The 20,703-nt window shown below is 39.2% G+C and overlaps 1 protein-coding gene across 5 annotated transcripts in view; it reads left to right on the top strand.

The window, feature by feature from the left end:
* Nucleotides 1–20,703, top strand: part of DCLK2 (doublecortin like kinase 2) — a 96,055-nt gene that overhangs the window by 57,449 nt on the left and 17,903 nt on the right. For all 5 annotated transcript variants that reach the window (XR_001412922.1, XR_001412921.1, XM_014950013.1 and 2 more), the window contains 5 exons: nucleotides 2,969–3,063; nucleotides 9,545–9,617; nucleotides 10,578–10,686; nucleotides 16,495–16,552; nucleotides 20,466–20,585. Coding sequence is in view for 3 of the 5 variants with exons in the window: in XM_014950013.1 (XP_014805499.1) it covers nucleotides 2,969–3,063; nucleotides 9,545–9,617; nucleotides 10,578–10,686; nucleotides 16,495–16,552; nucleotides 20,466–20,585 (455 nt within the window). In the remaining 2 variants the exon portion in view is untranslated. The remainder of the gene's footprint in view (nucleotides 1–2,968; nucleotides 3,064–9,544; nucleotides 9,618–10,577; nucleotides 10,687–16,494; nucleotides 16,553–20,465; nucleotides 20,586–20,703) is intronic.

The following is a 20,703-nucleotide window of genomic DNA, read 5'->3' as shown; positions in this document are numbered from 1 at the left end:
GCTGCTTTACAGTTGGACAACTGCTAATGGTGTCGAAGTGAAATTTGTCAAGGTATAATTTGACTGCAAGTAGAGAAGCATTCTGAGGAGCAGTACATTTGTATATGTATTCTAAAGCAGAACAGAAAATTTCAGCCAGTGTGAAAAGACAGGGATGACAATTGCTGAAAAAAGCGCTGCAAAAACATGTCGTTTTATTTGCAGTTACTACTTTTGTTTTCTTGTGTTATTTCAACCTATGTTCACTGAGAAACCTCTTTGAACCTTCAGTTTAAAGCAAAAGTATCTCTAAAACAAGTAATACGTATTTTGATTAGCAAGGAAGTTGAGACTTTTGACCACACTAGATTGTTAGAAGGTATTCATAGGTTTTTCAGTTTTCAGCATTCCAGTATGACAAAGAATTGGAGCCTAATACCTACTACTTAAAGAATGACAAAGAAGAATTTTTTTTTTCCTGTTTATTCATGTCTAAAGAAACCTCAAAAGAACTTTACACTCTAGAAAATAGATAAGAAATTTAAGTTTTGCATATACATGAATTAATCAGGAAATCATTGGCAGCGGACAAGTTCGTGCCAAAAATGAATACAGGATTGTGGTTTAACCCCAGTTGGGAACTAAGCACCACGCAGCCACTCACTCCTTGTGAATTTTTTACATCTACACAGGGCCCATTCCAGCTTTTAGTGTTGTTGCAGTTGTGTACCAGCTCACATGTAGTGGATCTCAGAAGATGTTGGCCAAGCTGTATCTACAGACAGCTCTTTTAAATAGGATCCTCAGCAGAACGTACCACATGTTGTAGACTCATAGAATGACAAAAATTGGAAAGGACTTCTGGATGTCATGTAGTCATACCCTTGGCTTAGAACATCACCCTTGTCCACCATCCTGATACCACCTAAGGTATCAGCAAAGAGCGAGGGTACTGTCAGTGTAGGCTCTGTGATGTTCTTCCTTAGTGAGGAGAGAGAAGAAGATTGTTAACCAGCCAATTTCACAGGTTACAGTTTAGTGGTTCTGTCCATGCTTAAAAGGATGGTAGTGACTTAGAGACAGATAAGGATGTCTCATAGTGTAGGCCTCAATGGTCATGTTCAGGAAATAGTGACCTTTTGTGAACTGTATAAAAGGAATATGTGAATAAACAAAATTTTTTCCTCCTGTAGTAATAGAAGGTCATTTGGAAGCAAATTCTTCTACTGGACTATCTCATTTTTGGTCATGAACTTTACAGCTCTGTATTTTTTTCTAATGGCTAGAGCAAATTGTGTATGCAAGAAGCAGAAAACAGTAATATAGCATTCACTAGCCCTTTTCATCCTCATACTTGTGAATTCTTTATAAAACAAGGATGCATCGACATGCCAAGTTTCAGTAAAGTTATCTAAAACAAAGTGATGAAAATAAGTCTGCAGGAGGGACATATATTCCTAAATAGTTTTAGCTTCTTAAAAAAACCACTGAAGTAATCTGTCCGTTGTTCTTACAGGCAACCCTTGTCAAAGTCAAGACAAAAATATCCTAAGCTTACTGAATACTTTTAATAGAAAAGACTAGCTCTTGGTCATGTAATAGAACTGGAAATGTAAATCCAAGTTATCAGGCTTCAAGGTAGACTTATTCTGTAGCTAAATGGTAATTAGTTATATCTTAACATCACACATCAGAGAAAGAGGTTTTTGTGAAAAACAGGGATTTGTGGAAGTTGCAGTGCAGTCAGCCTGGCCTGACTGGTAGGGGTTGTCTGGGTTGTGAAAATACCAGGGATTTGTGGAAGTTGCAGTGCAGTCAGGCCTTACCAGTAGGGGTTGTCTGGGTTGTGAAAATATTACTTGGAAGGCATCTTCTGCACTGAGAGAATGTTACATTACATTGTAAAATAAATCCAATAGCACTGGTTAAGAAGTGATGTGTAACCCGTGACAGACCTCTGAATGTGTAAAGGATATGTGTAGGTGCAACTGTTACTTGCTTTGACCTTAAGTTTGTATCTGCCAGGGTTGCTTTCTTCTTTCTGAAAAAAAAAAAAATAATTCTTCACCATGAATCAGCTACGAAATCTTTCTAGCTCTTAAATTTCTGCCTACTATTTTCTTCTCCCAGAAAAAATGAGGCTCAGCTAGAGAGGAAATAATGTTCCATCGTATTTGTGTGTGACCAGCAGTGTGGTATTCTGCCTGCATAAGGAAATTCATCAGTTTGGGCTTTTTTTCAGAGAATTACAAGGGCTGACCTAAGTTACATTCAAGTCACCAAAGATGCAACAGATGTTGTACCACGCCTCTTTGGAAAACTGGACTTAGACTGAATGAATTCTTGCAGTCAAGAGGGAAGATATTGTATGTTTTCACAGACACTTGAACTTCTTGGAAGTTCGGGAGAAAAAAGTAGTAGCTTTTACCTTGTTGGGTTTTTTCTCCCCTGAATCAATATATTTCTTAATTATTAAGTTCTTTATCATCCAAACAGCTCATACTTCTTGCTTGTTTTTCTTGGAAAAAAAAAATCTAACAAAACAACTTGTGTTCTGGGAAGGAGTCTACTTAGAAAATAAGGCATTGATCCAAAAAGGAGAGGTGGAGGGTCAAGTGTATTTAGGAATGCTTTCTCTCTCCATAATTTATAACAATAAAGGATATAATTTAAAAAACCTGTAGCTATTATTTCCCCAAAGCTCTTGCCCTGGCAAAGGACAGAGTAGGCGTTTTTAATCTCTTGAATGAAAATGCAATATGTGTGTGTATTCTTGATCCTGTATCCAACCACATGAGTTTTGGGGGTGCAGTTGTGTGACATGGAAGCTTATAATTTTTTCCTAAATGCTGAGGAGTCTGTTTTGGTCTTTGTATGCAGATTTGAGTGATAACTTGTCAGAGATGTACGTTATGTTCAAAAATAAGTTTGAGTTTTTGACTTCTATTCACCTTTTCTTTCATTTGTTTGCTTTTATTGCTTTGGCCAGTTAATGGAACTCCAAGCAGTCAATTATCCACCCCAAAATCTACAAAGTCCTCCAGTTCTTCACCAACAAGCCCAGGCAGCTTTCGTGGACTCAAGGTAAGTGCAAGTACCGTCACAACCCATAAATTCCATTATTCAGTGAATGATGTATTACGCTGATGCTGAAGAAGAAAAAAAATCAAAGAGCTGTAATTCTATAGGGTAGCCTTGCTAGTATGATTTTCTGAGTTGAAGTGGGAAAGAGATCTGAAGTAAGATTTTTGTGTTTTGTCTTTGGTTGGCAGGATGGAACTCTCAGTCTAGGAAATGCAGAGGGTGATGGTGGCTTGAATATGCCAATTTGTCCTCCCAATTTTCCATTGTTTCATGGGCTGCAGAGAGCTCCCAAGTAGTTTATATTCCCTCAGTCTATATAAAAGTAGTATCCTCTTTTGGATACCTTATACTTTTATAGCAGAATTTTGTCTGAAGCACCTTTCTCCATCCATGGCACACAATTTATAGTATCCTCTTTTGGATACCTTATACTTTTGTAGCAGAATTTTGTCCCTTCTCCATCCATGGCACACAATTTCAGCACTTAATGCAGTCTTGTGCCTGGAAGTGTGTGAGAAGTTCCTTTGGGAGCAGCCTGATGTCTGGCAGATTTTTCCCTGTGTTGCATCCAGAGAATTCTCTTCCTCTCCCACTTAAAAATTGGTCACATTTACAGTTCTTAGAGGCTGCTCTGTACCTTTTACTCAGGAAAATAAAAGGAACAGGCTGGAGCACAGCTGAGCATCTCACTGCTGCGTTGGTGCAGCTGTCCTTTCAAGGAGAATTTTCTTATGAAATCATCAATTGCAGCCTTTCTGGGAAGCACACCGGATGGTTTGCGCTGATTATTCTGATCAAGTAATAGCTCCCATTGGTGAACACAACAGTTATGAAGAGGCTCCATAATTCTGTGGAAAAAGTGTTTTCTCAATTAAGAGACTGGCTGAAGGACGTGATCTGAATGGTGCTTAGATTTGGGTTTTGACATGCTAATTGTTACCAGGTCTTTGTGTTGCAAGGAGTAAAGCACTGGTTTCTGCCAGGCTTCCGTGATAATTCCGAGGAAAGGTTTTTATTTATTTCTTTAATTCTAATGTATTTTTAGTTGCTTGATTCATTGAAACAACTTAGTGTTGGTCTCTGCCTTTATGTTGCTGAGCTTCTCTTTGTCCAAAGCGACACAGATTGGCCTTTCTCCTGTAAAGCATTTTCAAGAGCAGCGATACTTCTGACATTGAAAATCAGGACTGTTTGTCTTAAAATCTATCTGGACGGCTCTGCTATAGATCTTACAGTAGAAGACACCAAAATCATTGGACTTGAGGCTCTCAGCTGGTCTGCACTACATTTAACAAATGCTCTTTTGTCTTTCTTTAATGAAATCACAAGTTTAGATGATTTGGTTGGGGGTTTTTCCCCACGCTGTCCTGTCTGCTTTTGGCCGATTAAAGCTCCATAAAGAGATAATTCTGATAGTAAGAAGTGATTTTCAGTGGAATGGACATGTCTTCTTTCTCCTTCACTGTCGATTTCCCTGCAGTAGGCTGTCGTACTTTTTCATTTTGGAATTTAATTGATGCTGGATACTAATGGGTTTTCATGTCACATACTTGATCCCTGTAAAGAAAACAGCAAAAACAACTGAATCATTTCAGACCTGACGTGTTACTGAAGTAGTGACTACCTCTTGTTGTATCCCATCAGGATGCATCTGTTCAGTAGGAGGATCCCAGCTGTGCTCCTGAGACTAAAGATAGGGAAAGTTATGTGGTGAATCTCAGGATAAATTCCAAAAGGATCAAGTGCACAGCGCAGGGATCCTTGTTTCTTGATTATCATCTAGAAGTAATGACTATTTTGGTAAAGTATCGACATAAAACCATGCCTGCCTGTTACTGGTTTTATGCAAACCCAGATGCTTTTAAGAAACCCATTATTATTTTTGTAGGGTTGATTTTGGCCAGTCAGGTGAGGAAAACAGAGGGAAAGGACCAATTTTATTATTTTGAGATTCCTGCTTTTCCCTCTAGTTAAATAATTCCTTGTTGCTAAGACTACATTGCTGAGCAGACAAGTAGTCTGCCTTCCTGCACATGTATAAAGAAGTGCCATCACTACAGCTGAATGAAAATATAGATATAAATACTGTGGCAGACAGTGAAAAAATAAAGTGTATTTCTGAGTTTTCTGGCTTTGGAAATGCAATATTTTGGCAGATTAGTTTTGTAGAAATCATATGTGTTTATTTTTGTAGAGCATGAAACAGCAACACTTAATAATGGTTTTATATGGGCTTGAGGCAGCAGGAAAAGAGAACAAATCAGGGTTGATGCTTCTATTTCCTGTAAAGAGCAGACAATTGAAGCAACTGCACATAAACTGTAGTTTAAAAATTGTGTTGTTTGCAAAACCAGAGCAAAATAAAATACGTGGCTATAGATGAGAACCTGGCCAAGCTTTTTGAAGTTTGATGATCAACGTAGAGCTTAAATGATAATGTTAATCATCAAGGCAGTAAACCTGCAAAAGATACTGATTGCAAGAGCAGGTTTTTTTCTCAGTCTCAGACACTGGGTCTTACATCACGTTCTCCAAATGCCACTTTTCCTTTAAAGTGAAGTCTTGTCAGTCCCCAAGGATTCCTGCCGCTTTGCGACGCTTTTTATAAGCAGATACAGTATGCTCAGGCACAAAAAACTCCTTGCAGGAAACCTTCCCTGTGAACAGCTTATCTTTAAAGAGAAGGGCTTTGCTTCTGTCCTTTTTAGTCTTCCAACCAGAGTGCCCTTGTGCTATTAATTGTTCGGTACATACAGTACATCAGTTTGCTGTCGAACATCCCAACCTTGCAGAAGTGTTCTTAAAAAATTACTGGAGTGTGAGATTATATTGAAATAAGGACATTATGGTGTGGTTTAAGAATAGTGAACACTACAGAATTTTCCTACAACCCAAATAAATGCCTTTATTCCAGTAAGTGACAAACATGGATACCATGCACCCAATTGTATGCTACTATATATTCTTATTAAAGTTGTTTATTTTTAGCATCACAATTTTAGGCTGTAACCTAGGCATTTCCCTTTGCAAAGGGTTTGTTTCAAGGCAAAGATTTAGATACAAAAGTTAACAAGTCCAGACATGAAGTCACTGCTCTGTACAATATTCTTTTTTGAGCAAATTTGCTGAGTTTCTTTTTCTATTAACGTTTCCATGGAGATTAAAACTAGTACATGGATTAAGAAATAATGGTAACAGTGCATTAAGTGGCACAGGAACAATTGACCAAGAGGAGTCCATTTGCTGTTCTGTGGGCAGGTGATAACCTAAAGGTTTAACCTTTCTCTTTGGTTCTCACTGTGTGTATTTATAGATCCCTAGCTATGCAATGCTGTTAGGGGTGCTCTAACTCTTAGCTCTTCTAGAACATCTGTTACTCTGCATGCTTTGTACCACAAAAACCCTCCAGAGACTAGATTAAGTATGAGATTTTTGGGAAGCGGTGTCCCCTTTTGAAATTGAGTACCACAAAGTCTTGTCATCTTTTTAAACAGAAAAAGATGTACAAAGGAAGAAAAACTGTACAAATAAAGAAGCTTTACAGTTGAGGTCTTTCTTAGAATCCCAATTATGCTAAATAGCATTGTGTTTGAATTTGTCTCTGTATTACTTTTTCGATTGATTGACCAAATGACCAAAGTGAAAGGGCATTAAAACCTGATCCAACAAATAACTTAAGTACTTGCTTAACTTTAAGCTATTGAGTAGTCCCTTTTACTTCAATGAGGATGTTAATGTACTTAAAGTTAAACATGTGCTTAAGTGATTTAAACGATTAGTGCCTATCTTCATCAAGATTTTAATCTCTTCAGTTTTGTACCCATGGGCTTCTGTGAGCAATTTCATGTTAAGAACATTTACGTGCAGTGATCCAACCTAGTGGCACGGGTGCAATAACCATTCTTAGAGGGATTCTTCAACTTGAATTTACAACCCAGCATCTTTCTTGCTCATACAGTGAATAAAAAAGTTGGCTAATTTGTGCTGGTGAGGAAACTGAGGTTTCATGGGGTGTCAAATCCATTCGCCATTGTCATCAGTTTGCTAAATGCTTTACGTAATGGGGTGCAACTCAAAATCTCTTTGGAAAAAGGGTTAAATCTTTATGTGGTTCTTCAGTGTTCCCAGAGCAGTGCAACCAAATGCAGGACATCATAGATATGTATATATTTCTACTATACTCTGGCACAGTATGGAAAGACCAGACTTGATCAGACCAAACTGAAACACAGACTTAAAGCATCCAAATTACAGTCAGTCTCTGTTGTGGAATGAGTTCAGCCTCATGTCTAGAGCCATAAGGGAAATTAGTGGCTCAGCTAAGGTTAAAGTTGCCATTTCAGGTTCTGATCTAGCTCCTCAGCCACAACAGCAGCATTAGGGTTTTGGTTTTTTCCTTTCTTGTATTCCTTTTATAGGTTCTGATCTAGCTCCTCAGCCACAACAGTAGCATTAGGGTTTTTTTTTTAGTTTTTGTATTCCTTTTAGCTTTTTTCCCTGTTACTATTTGCTTCCTTCTTGTAAATACAGTGGTAAGAAGGAACGTACCCAGTCATGCCCTGACCTTATTACAAGGATGAAGGAAGCTGGACATTACATTCCCATGTAAAGCTTTTTTCCCTGTTACTATTTGCTTCCTTCTTGTAAATACAGTGGTAAGAAGGAACGTACCCAGTCATGCCCTGACCTTATTACAAGGATGAAGGAAGCTGGGAATGTGGTCTAGATATTCCCATGTATTGTCCCTCGCTGAAAACCCAAAATAGATTACTAATATTTTTGACTGATGACTAATACTTTGCAGTGATCTTTCTGTTATCTCCGCTTCGTGCTTGAAGAAAATGTGACTGACTGGTTAAGAGACTGACTCATGATTTTGCACAAATGTCCTTGTTAAATCAATATATAACTCAGGAAGACAGCAGCATTAACATAGCCTGGTTGTAAGTTATTAGCAAGGAGCAGAGTAGTAACTGACTGCTTGCTGTTTGATACTACTTCTATGCCAAATTCTAGCAAACATCATTGTTTTAGGGGCTCTGCAAAATGAAGTTTTACAGCTTGGAGCCACCGTACCTTCAGCTGATTTGGCAGCTCAGCTGCCGCTAGAAACTTGAGGGCTCATTAGCATTTCATGAGCCTGTAGACAATATCCCTATCTGTCAGTTCGGTTCTTTCATTGACAATAGTGTTAATGATTTAAAATATTCAGCAGTGTAACTAGACAACGTCAGCTGAAATGGGAAATGCTGCATTTGCATTCCTGGTGTGATGCAAAGCCCTTTCAACAGACACCGAGCTTACGGTAGAGAAGGGTTTTAATCCTTTCTGTGGTGAGTGGGGAGAACTGCTGTAATACCCCATGAGGAAAACAAGATATGGAACTTCACAAAACAGCAGCAAATGTTACCTAGAGAAGGAGGAATGATCTAAAATTATGTTTAAATTCCATAGAGCATCCCTATACTTAACTGTACTGGGAGAGCTTATAAAACAGTGGTGCATAGAACACATCCAGTATGTTTTACTATTTATGGCATTCATTCCTATGTGCCCACTCCTTTTTAAAATAAAAATTGATTGTTGCGTATGTCCCTGGGCAGTATGACAGGATGACTTTGAGTAGAGTTGTCAAGATTCAGATCAAGAACCAATTAAATTGTTAGTGCAGCAAAAGTAGTTTTCTTCATCGTTCATCCTTCAAAGTCATTTAGATTTTTAGTTACTATGACACTGTGTAAAAAACCAAATACTGGATCTATGTCTGGTTGCCTATCAGACATCTAACTTGAAATGCTTGTAGATGTCATAAATCTTCACATTGATAATGACCTAAAATACAGACTGCTATCTTACCAACCAAATCTGAGTGTCGTAGATGAACCTGGCCACCTATGCCAAAATTCTCTTCTTGAAATAAAAACTACCAGGGCCATTCAAGCATTTCTACGTTACCTTCCTATATTCCTACATCTAAAGAGAGTGTATATTGATGGAGGTCAGTTAGGAAAACCTTAGTGCCAGCTACAAAGGGACAAGAGCATGTGCTGAATAGCTGTCTGGAGGTGGCTGGCTTACATGAAAATTTATGTAGAATGTATTGTAATGATCTCGTTGAGTAGAATGAGGAAGGAATGTTGTCTCACACACACGGGCTCTATAGTGTTTAGGTGGAACTTGGTGCAGCTGGAGGGAATTTTTCTTTGCTGAGAATGGAAATCTGGTCAACCACCTATTACATAGGAATAGCAGGGCTGAATCTTAAATTGACAACAAGTGACAATGATGTACTATAATGATGATGAACTGTGGCAAAGGAAGAATAAAAATAAGATGGGAGTAGAAAAGTAAACTGACTTTGTATAGGTGTTTTTAGGGTGGTTGGTTTTAACTTTGTTGTGGTTTTTATTTTTCATTTGTCTGGCTCCTTCTTGTGGTTACTTTACCATCAGAGATAATAAGTTCTTCTGTAATTCCATAGATTTCTCCACACGGTGGATCTTCTTCCAATGTCAACGGTGTACCTGAATCTCTCCATTGCCAGAGTCCTGAAGGTAGGACACCAATAATTGCTTACAATCCTTGCAAAAAATTTTGTTGTAGGTGACAGTTGGCTTAGCACTTTTAGATGGTTTCTGATGACTCCAAATCATTTTTTGTTCTGAGATATTTGATACCTTGTCAACAACCTTATCTTGGAAAAATTGTTACCACATTTTTTTTAAAGCTAGGAAATAAATTTTGTTCTATTTTTGTCAAGTGGTAGCACATTAGTGGACCCTGCTCTTCAGTGGTCACTGTCAGGAATTTGAGTGAATTTTGAACCTGACGGGCAGAGTATCATTAGAAATGGTATTTGTGGCTGGGTTGAAAGTGGAGCCTTCCTCAAAACAGCACATTCTGTTTCAGATAGAACCACTAGCCCGTCAATGGACCTTAGCTAAACTTGACCTTTCATTCCTTATCTCTTCAAAGCAATGTTGTTTTTTAAATTATTTTTAAATTTCATTTGCGAGTCTTTTTTTTTTTTTTTTAATGTAATATTGAAATAAGCCCCTGTCAAAATTATTTGCATTTTGGATGTTTCACCAGCAGCAAAGGGAACTTGAAGGAACTCAGCAGATAAAACTTGGTTCTTTTACATGCATTGGAGATGAATCTGATTTGAATCTCTGCTTTGAGCATGCGAAAAGGATACTTCAGAAATAGTATTTTGAGTTCAGAAAATATTTAGACTAAGGACTTCTAACTGCATTCATTACTTTTAAAATATGTCCACACAAAACCAGTAATATTTGATTTGTGTGTTAAAAGGTCCCAACCACTCGGGTTAGTCTTATCTTGTTCGTTTTTATGTTTGAGATAAAAAGGAGGGAATAAGCTGTGAAGAAAACAGCTTGCTTTTAAGTTTTGTTTGGCATTGGTGACTGTTGTGTATCTGTGGGACTCATTGGGTGTTGCATTACATCCTGCTGATCTCTTCAGCTTGTCTTATTGACCTTGCTCTTTTGCAGGTGTGAATGGAAACAAGTGCTCAGAGTCATCTGCCATTCTGGAGAAGTACAAAGTGGGGAAGGTGATCGGCGATGGCAATTTTGCTGTTGTAAAGGAGTGCGTGGAACGGTAAGCAAGGAAACTGTATTTTACTGGCTAAAGCCTTCTGCATTAGCATCATTTCATCTAAAATGTGATGAGATGAAAGCAAAGAGCAGTTGCAGAGATAAATAGGTATGTACTTCAGGAGAACTAGGCGTAGCAAAACACACGTGGAACTTCCTATGTATTATTCCAGCAAAGGGATGTGAGAGCAACAGAGGAACATGGCTTTTTATCCCCAAAACTAAAGGAGGTCTCGCCTTCTAATGGAGAGGTCCTTAAGGAAACCCCACGAGAGAGATCTTCAGGAAATCCCTTCACACGACAGACTGTTGTGGATGGCAGGAAATTGGATGTGACATCTAAACAGTCTTTGAGAGGCCTCCCTTCTGCCTCAGCAGTTCTGCTGCTGCACTATCCCTACTGCCTGCTGCCTGAATGATTTTTCACAGCTTTCAGTGAAAATAGTGTGGGCAGAGTATTCTTAAAGGCACGCCGTTGGTGGCTGTTAGCCTGTGCTGCTGACTCTCTTGTGCTTCTTTCTTCTGGGAGGTGGGGTGTTGAGTAGCCAGAGACTTTTCACATCAACCCTTTAGTGTTCCAGACTCTGAAGTGGTTCTGTGCCTGATTTCCTGTGGGATAGATGGAATACCTTTGGAGACCTGGGCTGTGTTCCTGCTCTTCCTCTGCAAGTCTGCATGTCCCACTTTGCTGCCAGTGCAAACATAACAGATGATGTGACTGTCGCTTTCTCAGTGTATTTTTTAGGCCCACCTTCTGCTGTCTTCACTCTGAGAGTTATGTCAGCTTCTTAAATGTTATGTGGAATCTCCAACTTGTACACAAATGCTGGGCAAATTCAGTAAATGCTGCAAGAACCGTAAAAGTTACAGAAGCGGTTTTTGTTATTTGATCCTCATCTGCTGGTTTTATTTAAATGAAAAGAAAGGAAGTTATGGGTGGAAACGTCACATTCCAGTCTTAGCAGATCATAGATGCATAGATAGATGCTTTTGCTGAGTAGTCTAAGTGGGCCAAAAGGGTTGGGTGCTGAGGCTGAACCTGGGGCCTCCTCTGCTGAAACATGGGTCAATGGATCTTACAGTCCATAATTTTCTGTGGACGTTATTGCTGTTGCCAAGAGAATTGTTTCTTCATACTGTACCTGGATTATTTCTCACCCCTACTGAGAATAATATTGGCAGGTGGTGTTTAGCACGATGTCTAATATGCCCTTCTGGTTTATAGGAGCAAATGACAGTTGTTATTTGTAATACTTTCTTGAGAAAGCGATGTACAAGTATGCAAAGTTCATAGAGAAAGCTCCAGAGAAAGGAAAGGTGGCAGCTCCTAGATACTAGATGAGTACAGTGCTGATGAAGAACAAAAATGGCCAAATGTGATATGAACATGTTACAGCTACTGCTTAAAAAAAGTTCCTGTTGCACGTGCAGGTTTAAGGTAATGCTTCTTGTCACTGTTGACATCTAGACTCCAAGGTCTTGATTTACTTTCTTTTTGAACAGTTTCTACCAAGAAACCCTGGTTCCTGACAAGCATTAACACATCAGTCTGTAGTCATGTCCCTCCTGCTTTAAACACTGCAGGTCTGTCACAAAAGCTGTGAGAAGCCAATATAACCAGCTGAGTTGCAACTGTCCATTTCATTTTACATGAAGCTACATGTATGAGGCTTGAGTGAAACTGAAGAGAATATTTTGGTTGCATGGCCAAATGTGATATGAACATGTTACAGCTACTGCTTAAAAAAAGTTCCTGTTGCACGTGCAGGTTTAAGGTAATGCTTCTTGTCACTGTTGACATCTAGACTCCAAGGTCTTGATTTACTTTCTTTTTGAACAGTTTCTACCAAGAAACCCTGGTTCCTGACAAGCATTAACACATCAGTCTGTAGTCATGTCCCTCCTGCTTTAAACACTGCAGGTCTGTCACAAAAGCTGTGAGAAGCCAATATAACCAGCTGAGCTGCAACTGTCCATTTCATTTTGCATGAAGCTACACATATGAGGCTTGAGTAAAACTGAAGAGAATATTTTGGTTGGAAGGGACCTACAACAATCTTCTAGTCCAACTACCTGACTGCTTCAGGGTTGACCAAAAGTTAAATCATGTTATTAAGGGCATTGTCCAAATGCCTCTTAAACACTGGCAGGCTTGGGGCATCAACCACCTCTCTAGGAACCGCCCGTTGCAGTGTTTGACCGCCCTCTTGGTGAAGAAGAGCTTCCTAATGTCCAGTCTAAACCTCTCCTGGCACAGGTTTGAACCATTCCCATGTGTCCTTTGACTGGAAGCCAAGCAGAAGAGATCAGCACCTCCCTCTCCACTTCCCCTCCTCAGGAAGCTGTAGAGCAATAACATCACTCCTCAGCCTCCTTATCTCCAAACTAGACAGGCCCAAAGTTCTTAGCCATTCCTTAGAGGACATTCTTTCCAGTCCCAGTGTTTGACCGCCCTCTTGGTGAAGAAGAGCTTCCTAATGTCCAGTCTAAACCTCTCCTGGCACAGGTTTGAACCATTCCCATGTGTCCTTTGACTGGAAGCCAAGCAGAAGAGATCAGCACCTCCCTCTCCACTTCCCCTCCTCAGGAAGCTGTAGAGCAATAACATCACTCCTCAGCCTCCTTATCTCCAAACTAGACAGGCCCAAAGTTCTTAGCCATTCCTTAGAGGACATTCTTTCCAGTCCCTTTACCAGCTTTGTTGCCCTCCTCTGGACACATCCAAGGACTTTAACATCCTTACTAAATTCTGGGGCCCAGAACTGCACATAGTACCCAAGGTGAGGTGGCACCAACAGTGAGGGATAATCACCTTTCTTGACGGGCTGCTTATACTGGAACCATTCCCATGTGTCCTTTGACTGGAAGCCAAGCAGAAGAGATCAGCACCTCCCTCTCCACTTCCCCTCCTCAGGGCTGCTCTCCACCCACTCCTCTCCCAGTTTATACTTGTCCCTGGCATTACTCCGTCCTAGGTGCAGAATCTGACATTTTGATGTGGCATTACTCCATCCTAGGTGCAGAATCTGACATTTTGATATGTTATCTTTCATCCCATTAATCATAGCCCAATGCTCCAATCTATCTAGATCCCTCTGCAAGGCCTCTTGTCATTCAGGAAAGTCAATAGCACCTCCCAGTTTGGTATCATCAGCAAACTTGCTAACGATGCATTCAACTCCTGCATCCAGATTGTCAATAAGTGCATTGGACAGGAATGGTCCTAAAATTGAACCCTGAGGAACACTCCTGATGACTGGTCACCAGCCAGATATAGCCCCATTGGCTACAACCCTTTGAGCTGTGCCCTTCAGACAGTTCTTCACTCAGTGCAACATGAACCCACTCATCCCACAGTTGGACAACTTCTCCAGGAGGATGCTGTGAGTGACGGTATCAAAAACCTTACTAAGATCCAGAAAAACTACATCCACCACTGTCTTCACTTCATCCACTAGGCAGGTTGCCTTATCACAGATAGGTAGAAGATTAGTTCAACAGGACTTTCTGTTTGTGAATCCATGTTGACTGTTCTCTCGAAGGGTCTTCCATGGTTTAAAAACCCCAAAACCCAAAGATTTGGCGCAGGCACCAAAGGAATGATACTTCACAGTGTCTTCCCGTGCACCCTGAAACTGGCCCCGCATCCTTTGTTATATATGAAGTGAACAACGTTCATCAACAATGAGGTTAAAAGCATAAGATAACACAATTTATTATTTTCAGGACTATCAACTGTGCATTTTGAATATCACTTTAAGTTCCACTGAAAATGGCAAAAGGGCTGCTAAGTCGCTTGGGTTTCAAAATGTCACCTGTGCTTTTTTGAATGAGGGGACTGGACTAGAAAAAACAACCTTCCGATTATTAAAAAAAAAAAAAATAGGCAAAATTAAACTTGTATGGGATTCAATCTTTGTATTTTGTGAAGAATTATTAAATGAATTTTATATATAGATTGTTTTATATTTATATATATAACAATAGTTACTAATAACAACGAGAGAAGACGTGCCAGCTATAAATGCTTGTCTTTTAATCCCTACTAATTATTATACTTCATTTCTAATAGCATTGTGCTTAGGAGTCTTGGTTGTGGAGGCAGGACCCTATTATCCCAGCTGTCCTACAGAAAGAATTAGGGGGTCTGTTCTCTAAAGCGTGCCTTTCTGTCTGTATGTAAAGACATAAGTCACCAGATGGACGCTGACAGCCAGACAGAAGAATACCAGCGACCTGTCAGACAGTACTGGTGTGTGACAGGCAGTGGTACCAGCACACAAATGCTGTGGATGGCATCCAAGGGTCTTTCTTAGGTGCTGTAGTAAAGGATATTTGCAGGAGGGACTTGAAGTTGGTTGGTGAATTGGGCTTTGTGAATGTTAACTCCTCTTCCCACACCGCCTCGGTGCCCAAGGTTTCCTAAGTGGGTTTTTTGGCCTTTCAGATGATGCACTTCATTTAGTACAAGGTGTAAATTGTGAGTCTGAATTGCACGCCGTGTTCATAGTAGATTTTATATCAGGCCTCTAATATAAGAGGATGGTATTTCACAGATACTATTCAGATCACACTTCTATCTGAAGACCCGATCGGGTCGTAACTATGACAACCTCTCAGATACAGCTGCGCTTTCAGAGCAGAGATTCTCTGCTGCATTTTTTCAATATCCACATCCACAAATGGAGGGTGAGACATTAATTCAGTTCCTTTTTGGAAGGTACTAGTTGTATCTAACACCGAAAGTGCAGTGAAAATTAACCTGGAAGTTCAAAACCTGCCTGACTTTTGCTTTTGTAACAGCCTGCAGTATTTTTTACCCTACGTGCTAGTGGTGTTCTGATGCACACTGGAGTCTGCAGGTGCTGACACAACACAAAATAGTAGCAACAGGGTTATATCACATCTTCTTTTGATTTTTAATTCATCATTAATATAAGTAGTAATGTCTTCTTTGTTGTAAAAAATAAACCCGATTCATTTATGTTGTCTTTTTCTCCCCTTCTGGAGAAATGGAGAAGATTATTATTGCTTAGAGGGACGAAAGGCAAACAAGAACTCCTTTCCCTGAGAGTATTTACTGAAAACAGTAATCTTTTTTACTTCATATTTCACCACCTTTTTAAATATCGTGGGACTTCAGATGACTGCTGTAGAGTTCCGTAGAATACTTAAAAAAAATGAAGAGGATGAAATACAAATGGTCAAAATTAGTGCCTAATAAATTCTGCATGATTTTAGACTAGTCTCTAGTGAACTGTGGGTTTTTAGCTCTGCTGAATCCTATTGAATTTTTCCACTGAATGAAATACAAATAGTCAAAATTAGTGCCTAATAAATTCTGCATGATTTTAGACTAGTCTCTAGTGAACTGTGGGTTTTTAGCTCTGCTGAATCCTATTGAATTTTTCCACTGGGGTATCAATCTTTCTTCTGCTCGCTTACACATAAACGTGTATGATTTTATCATGGAAGCCCACCAGCTGAACAAAGCTCAAGGATCAGGCCGTGTTTTGCACGTTGCATTAAAGAAGTGACGGAGAGTTGTGGCAGGTCACCAAAGAATGGACTGCAGCTGGAGCCCGGGATTAATACACAAAGTGAGCTCGGGTGGTGGTCGTCAGGGAAACAGCAGGCACAGAGGCTGCTGAGAAAACAACACACAAAAAAAACCAAGATGAACTGTGTTTTTTCTCTCAGCACCCTCCATTGGTCAAGGCACTCCCTTGCCATAATGGATGTTCTTCCAGAAAAATGCCACACAATTTGTTGATTGGTTTCTAATTGAAGGTTCTGGTGTTTTTCTTGCCAGGTCCACGGGAAAGGAGTTTGCACTGAAGATCATAGACAAGGGAAAATGCTGTGGAAAGGTAGTGTACAACAATTTGCATGCCTAGGAAAAATAAGCAGAAAGAGCACCAGCCAGCTGCTCGTTAGCCACAAATGGTGGGGGTGTTTGGGTTCTCTGACTATTTTCAGAGTATCTCTTTAACAGGATGATAACACATCCAAGAAGCAAATAATAAAAGTAGCGAGTGTTAGTCTAGTGGATAATAGAGTAATGAACAAACAAATTGTCGTCTGGTTTATTGGACTAACAAAGAATATGCTAATATGTGTCCAAAATACATTAGAAAGACTTTGGTCTGTAAAATATGAGAGAGGAAATTTGCAGCTGTATGTGTATTTACGTAATTCCCATCCCTCTCTGCCTCCTGGTTTTTATATATATATATAAAATTTGCAGCTGTATGTGTATTTACGTAATGCCCATCCCTCTCTGCCTCCTGGTTTTTATCTTTTTTTTTTTTTTTTTATGGCTGTACATGCTGCTTTTCTATGCAGAACATGGATTTGGAAAGAAATTTTCAGAACCATTTCATTCTGTTTATGTAGTTTCACCATCCTGTATAACAAAGATCTCTTAACAAAAGAGTTCCTTAACTTTCTCTTTAATTCAACCTCAAAAAAAAGTTGTGAATTGTCTGTCCAGCAGATATATATTAAACATGTTACATGATTGAAGCAAGTATCTGAGAATGTCAGACCTCTTCTCACCTTCCTCCCAACTGCAGAGATTTGGAAAAAGGAAGAAAAAAAAACCCAAGCCAAGAATGTAGACGAAGTGTTGGAAGAGATAACAAGAGATAAAATACTTGTATTTTCACTGGTTTGCAGTATCATAAAAACAAAGTAGTTGAGGAACTTAACACTAAACTATGATCCATTTGTTATTTGCTAAAAGAACACTGAGGGCACAGTATTAATTAGCAATCAAATTCTGGATTAAAGTCCCTTTGAGAGTAGGAAACGTGCCATTCTCTCAAGGATGACTTAAAAGATGGATTTTTGATGCAAACAGCTTAATTTTTTATGTAAATGATTGCACTGAAAGGATTCTAGAGAGAACTTTGCAAGGAAGTCAGGGTTTCAATTCAAAGGTACTGGATTTTTCAATTACGTAGAGTGAGTGCTCTGGAGTGTAATTCAGAGCTCTAGGAAGAGGTACCAAGTCTATATGACATTTTTATACAGTAAGGAGCTGTATATTACTGTATGCTAATGCAGTACCTGCTGTGATGACTTGCTTTAAGTAGAGGTCCTCACATAGAAATGTTTTATCTATGCAGATTTGAAGTTGTGTATTAGGTGCTAGGAGGTGAGTGTTCCCATCTCTCCCTCACTTTATCTCGTATTTCCTAGGTTTATTTAAGGGAAAATTTAGGAACAAATCTTAAAAATGTGTAACCACGAGAACAAGTGTTAGAATTGCCTTTTTGGGATTAAAATGTTGCCATTTCTTTGGCTGCAGGAAGGGTGACCCAGAGTGTTTCACTGCAGAAGAAGACTTTGGGGTGATGTGTTGCATCTTCAGATGTGTTTTATTGTCTAGTCAGCTGCTTAGGTATCAGAAATTGGAATGGTCTAGAGAGAGACTGTTTTACACAGCAGCGTTTAGACATGCTTTCTGTTAATCATTCTCACTATTTTAGAACAAACAAATTTAAAAAATCAACCCCCATTGATGCATACTTCTGTGTTTTGAAAGGCCCTGTGTCTGTGTAGCTACATGAAGATGTATGTGTATGAACAAGCAGAGGACTGGTGTTAGGAAGATGGTAAAACTGTCCAGGAAGAATTCCAACCAAGAAAAATAATTACATTTTGCTACAGCTTACCCCTTCCTCCCTTCATTTCACATAAGTCCAACCTTAAAAGCACCTATCTGGCCCAATTCTGCATGACTTGTATTTCGCTCACTGCTCTCCAGCAGTTTATCTTAGATGCCCCACAACTTGACTCAAATTGACTAATGGATTTTCCACAAGTGCCTTAAATGTTAATTACACAATAATTTCTCTGTAAATAAATCATATTAATGTAGACTGAAACTGATATATATCCAGGAGAGCATTCTAACAAATTTGGGGATTTTTTTTTTACAGGAGAAAATACAGCAAAAGCAGTGGGGTGACTGAAAATAACTAACTAGATATTAGTCAGCATTTTGAGGACAGGAATTATAATAGTAGCTCAAAAAAATTTTGGAGTCTTCTTTAGGTTTTTTACAGGAGAAAATACAGCAAAAGCAGCGGGGTGACTGAAAATAACTAACTACATATTAGTCAGCATTTTGTGGACAGGAATTATAATAGTAGCTCCAAAAAATTTTGGAGTCTTCTTTAAAAAAAAAAGTGTTATTGTTTATTTTAAATAAACATTACTTGTGACTGAGCTTTATTTCAAGCCATTAACAATTTAGTCAAGTGAAAAAAAGAACAAGTAAAGCTATTGTGCATAGTCATAATTAATGGCTGTAATAAATTTAATACATTATCTGTTCTTTAGGTAGAAAAAGCTATAAGATTCTAGTTTTTGCTTGGACTCAATGCTGGTTTTGAGTTTACAGGCTTCCATCCCTAAGGCTTAGTATGCTGTGGCTGTTCACTTCTGTCTGTTGCTGAGATTCAGCATTGTGTTTAACAAAACTGCTTCATGTTTGTTTGTGTTTTGTTGTTGTTGTTTTTTTTTTCTCCAGAGCACTTTGCTTGGAGCAGACATATGTTTGTTCAGAATGACAGTTGATGCTCTTTCAAACTGAATTTCAGAGGTGTGACTGTTTAACCCATATTTGCTGCACCACACTCTCACGAGATGAGATGCACGTGGCATGTGGTTTCTGAGTTAGGTAGCCACACAGAGCTTTGGCAAAAGCACAGTGCATCTGGAAATACCCCTGGAAAGAGAAGGTGAAGTGGTGTAAGATCTGCCTGTGCACAGTGGCTCACACATCACCAGAGAACTCCTAGTGCTCTGCTCACGGGTGCATGACGTGCATGAGAGATCAGTGCATTAAACATGAATAAGTTCCAAGTCCAGCGACGTGATTTATCTGTCAAAGTGTAAGGGAACCAGTGTTTTGTGCAGGCATTGTCACTTACTTTGCAGTGAACCTAAATACAGTATCTATATTCCAGTATTTATAAAGCAAAATGCAAATCATTCTTCACGTGAAAGGGGTATGTAATTTCCTTCACTCTCCAGTGTTAACCGAGTACTAAGATGTTTCAGAATTTTTCACCTTCTAGAACTAATTTGTTCTTGAAACCCATTCCTTCCTCAGAAGTATAAGGAGGGGGGAAATTAAACTCAATCTGTGTGCTAGTGAGCTGTTGGAGCCACAACGACTTAACTGAGCTATTACCTATTTTGCAGATTGGAAATCTGAACATACATATAAAACGGACTGAAATCCATAACCAGTTATAATAATTCTTTTTCTGTGTATAATCCACGACTTTTTTAAAAAAATAAAGTCCTTGAAAATAAATCCTAGGTAATCTGTCCTCGAGTAACCTCTACATGAGAGGTGAAGGCTGGAGAGGATCAAGAACATGTTACTTATTGATGAGGGGAGGCAGGTTCCAATGATCCAGCTTCGGGGGGGAGGTTGTGAATTTAATTTCACCCCATAATACCCCCACAAGAACATAACCTGCACTTCCTGAGTTGCTGTCATGTCCTGGGGTCTTTTTTTCAGTGATATCCAATTGGTTATGTGTGTGAAATACGGCGTTTTAAACGAAGTTTGGGCAATGATGAAGTACAGTTAGGCAAAAATCCAAGTTAAAATCCAGCAGCTGACAATAACCCTCTGCTATTTCAATTAATCAGCAAAAAGGGTGCATACTGATGAGGTGATCAATGGTCAGCTGATCAAAGGAAAGTGAATTGGCCAAATCGTGTCTATTCAGAGAAACTTCTGGCCTCTTTTCTGAGCAGGAACACCTGATTGAAAATGAAGTGTCCATTCTACGTCAGGTGAAGCATCCAAATATCATTATGCTTATAGAGGAAATGGACACCCCAACAGAACTCTACCTGGTGATGGAGCTGGTCAAGGTAAGACTAAAGAGCCTTTTTTTTAAAAAAATTATCTGTGTTGGTGTGAAATCTAGGAACATTAAGATCTTGGGAGACGTAATCAGATCAGACTGCAGTGGTAGCCTGCATTTTTAAT

This window comes from Calidris pugnax, unplaced genomic scaffold (assembly GCF_001431845.1).
Source record: "Calidris pugnax isolate Ruff unplaced genomic scaffold, ASM143184v1 scaffold42, whole genome shotgun sequence".
NCBI lineage: Eukaryota > Metazoa > Chordata > Aves > Charadriiformes > Scolopacidae > Calidris > Calidris pugnax.
The sequence above is the reverse complement of the archived record's forward strand: the minus strand, read 5'-3'. Positions and strand labels throughout refer to the sequence as shown.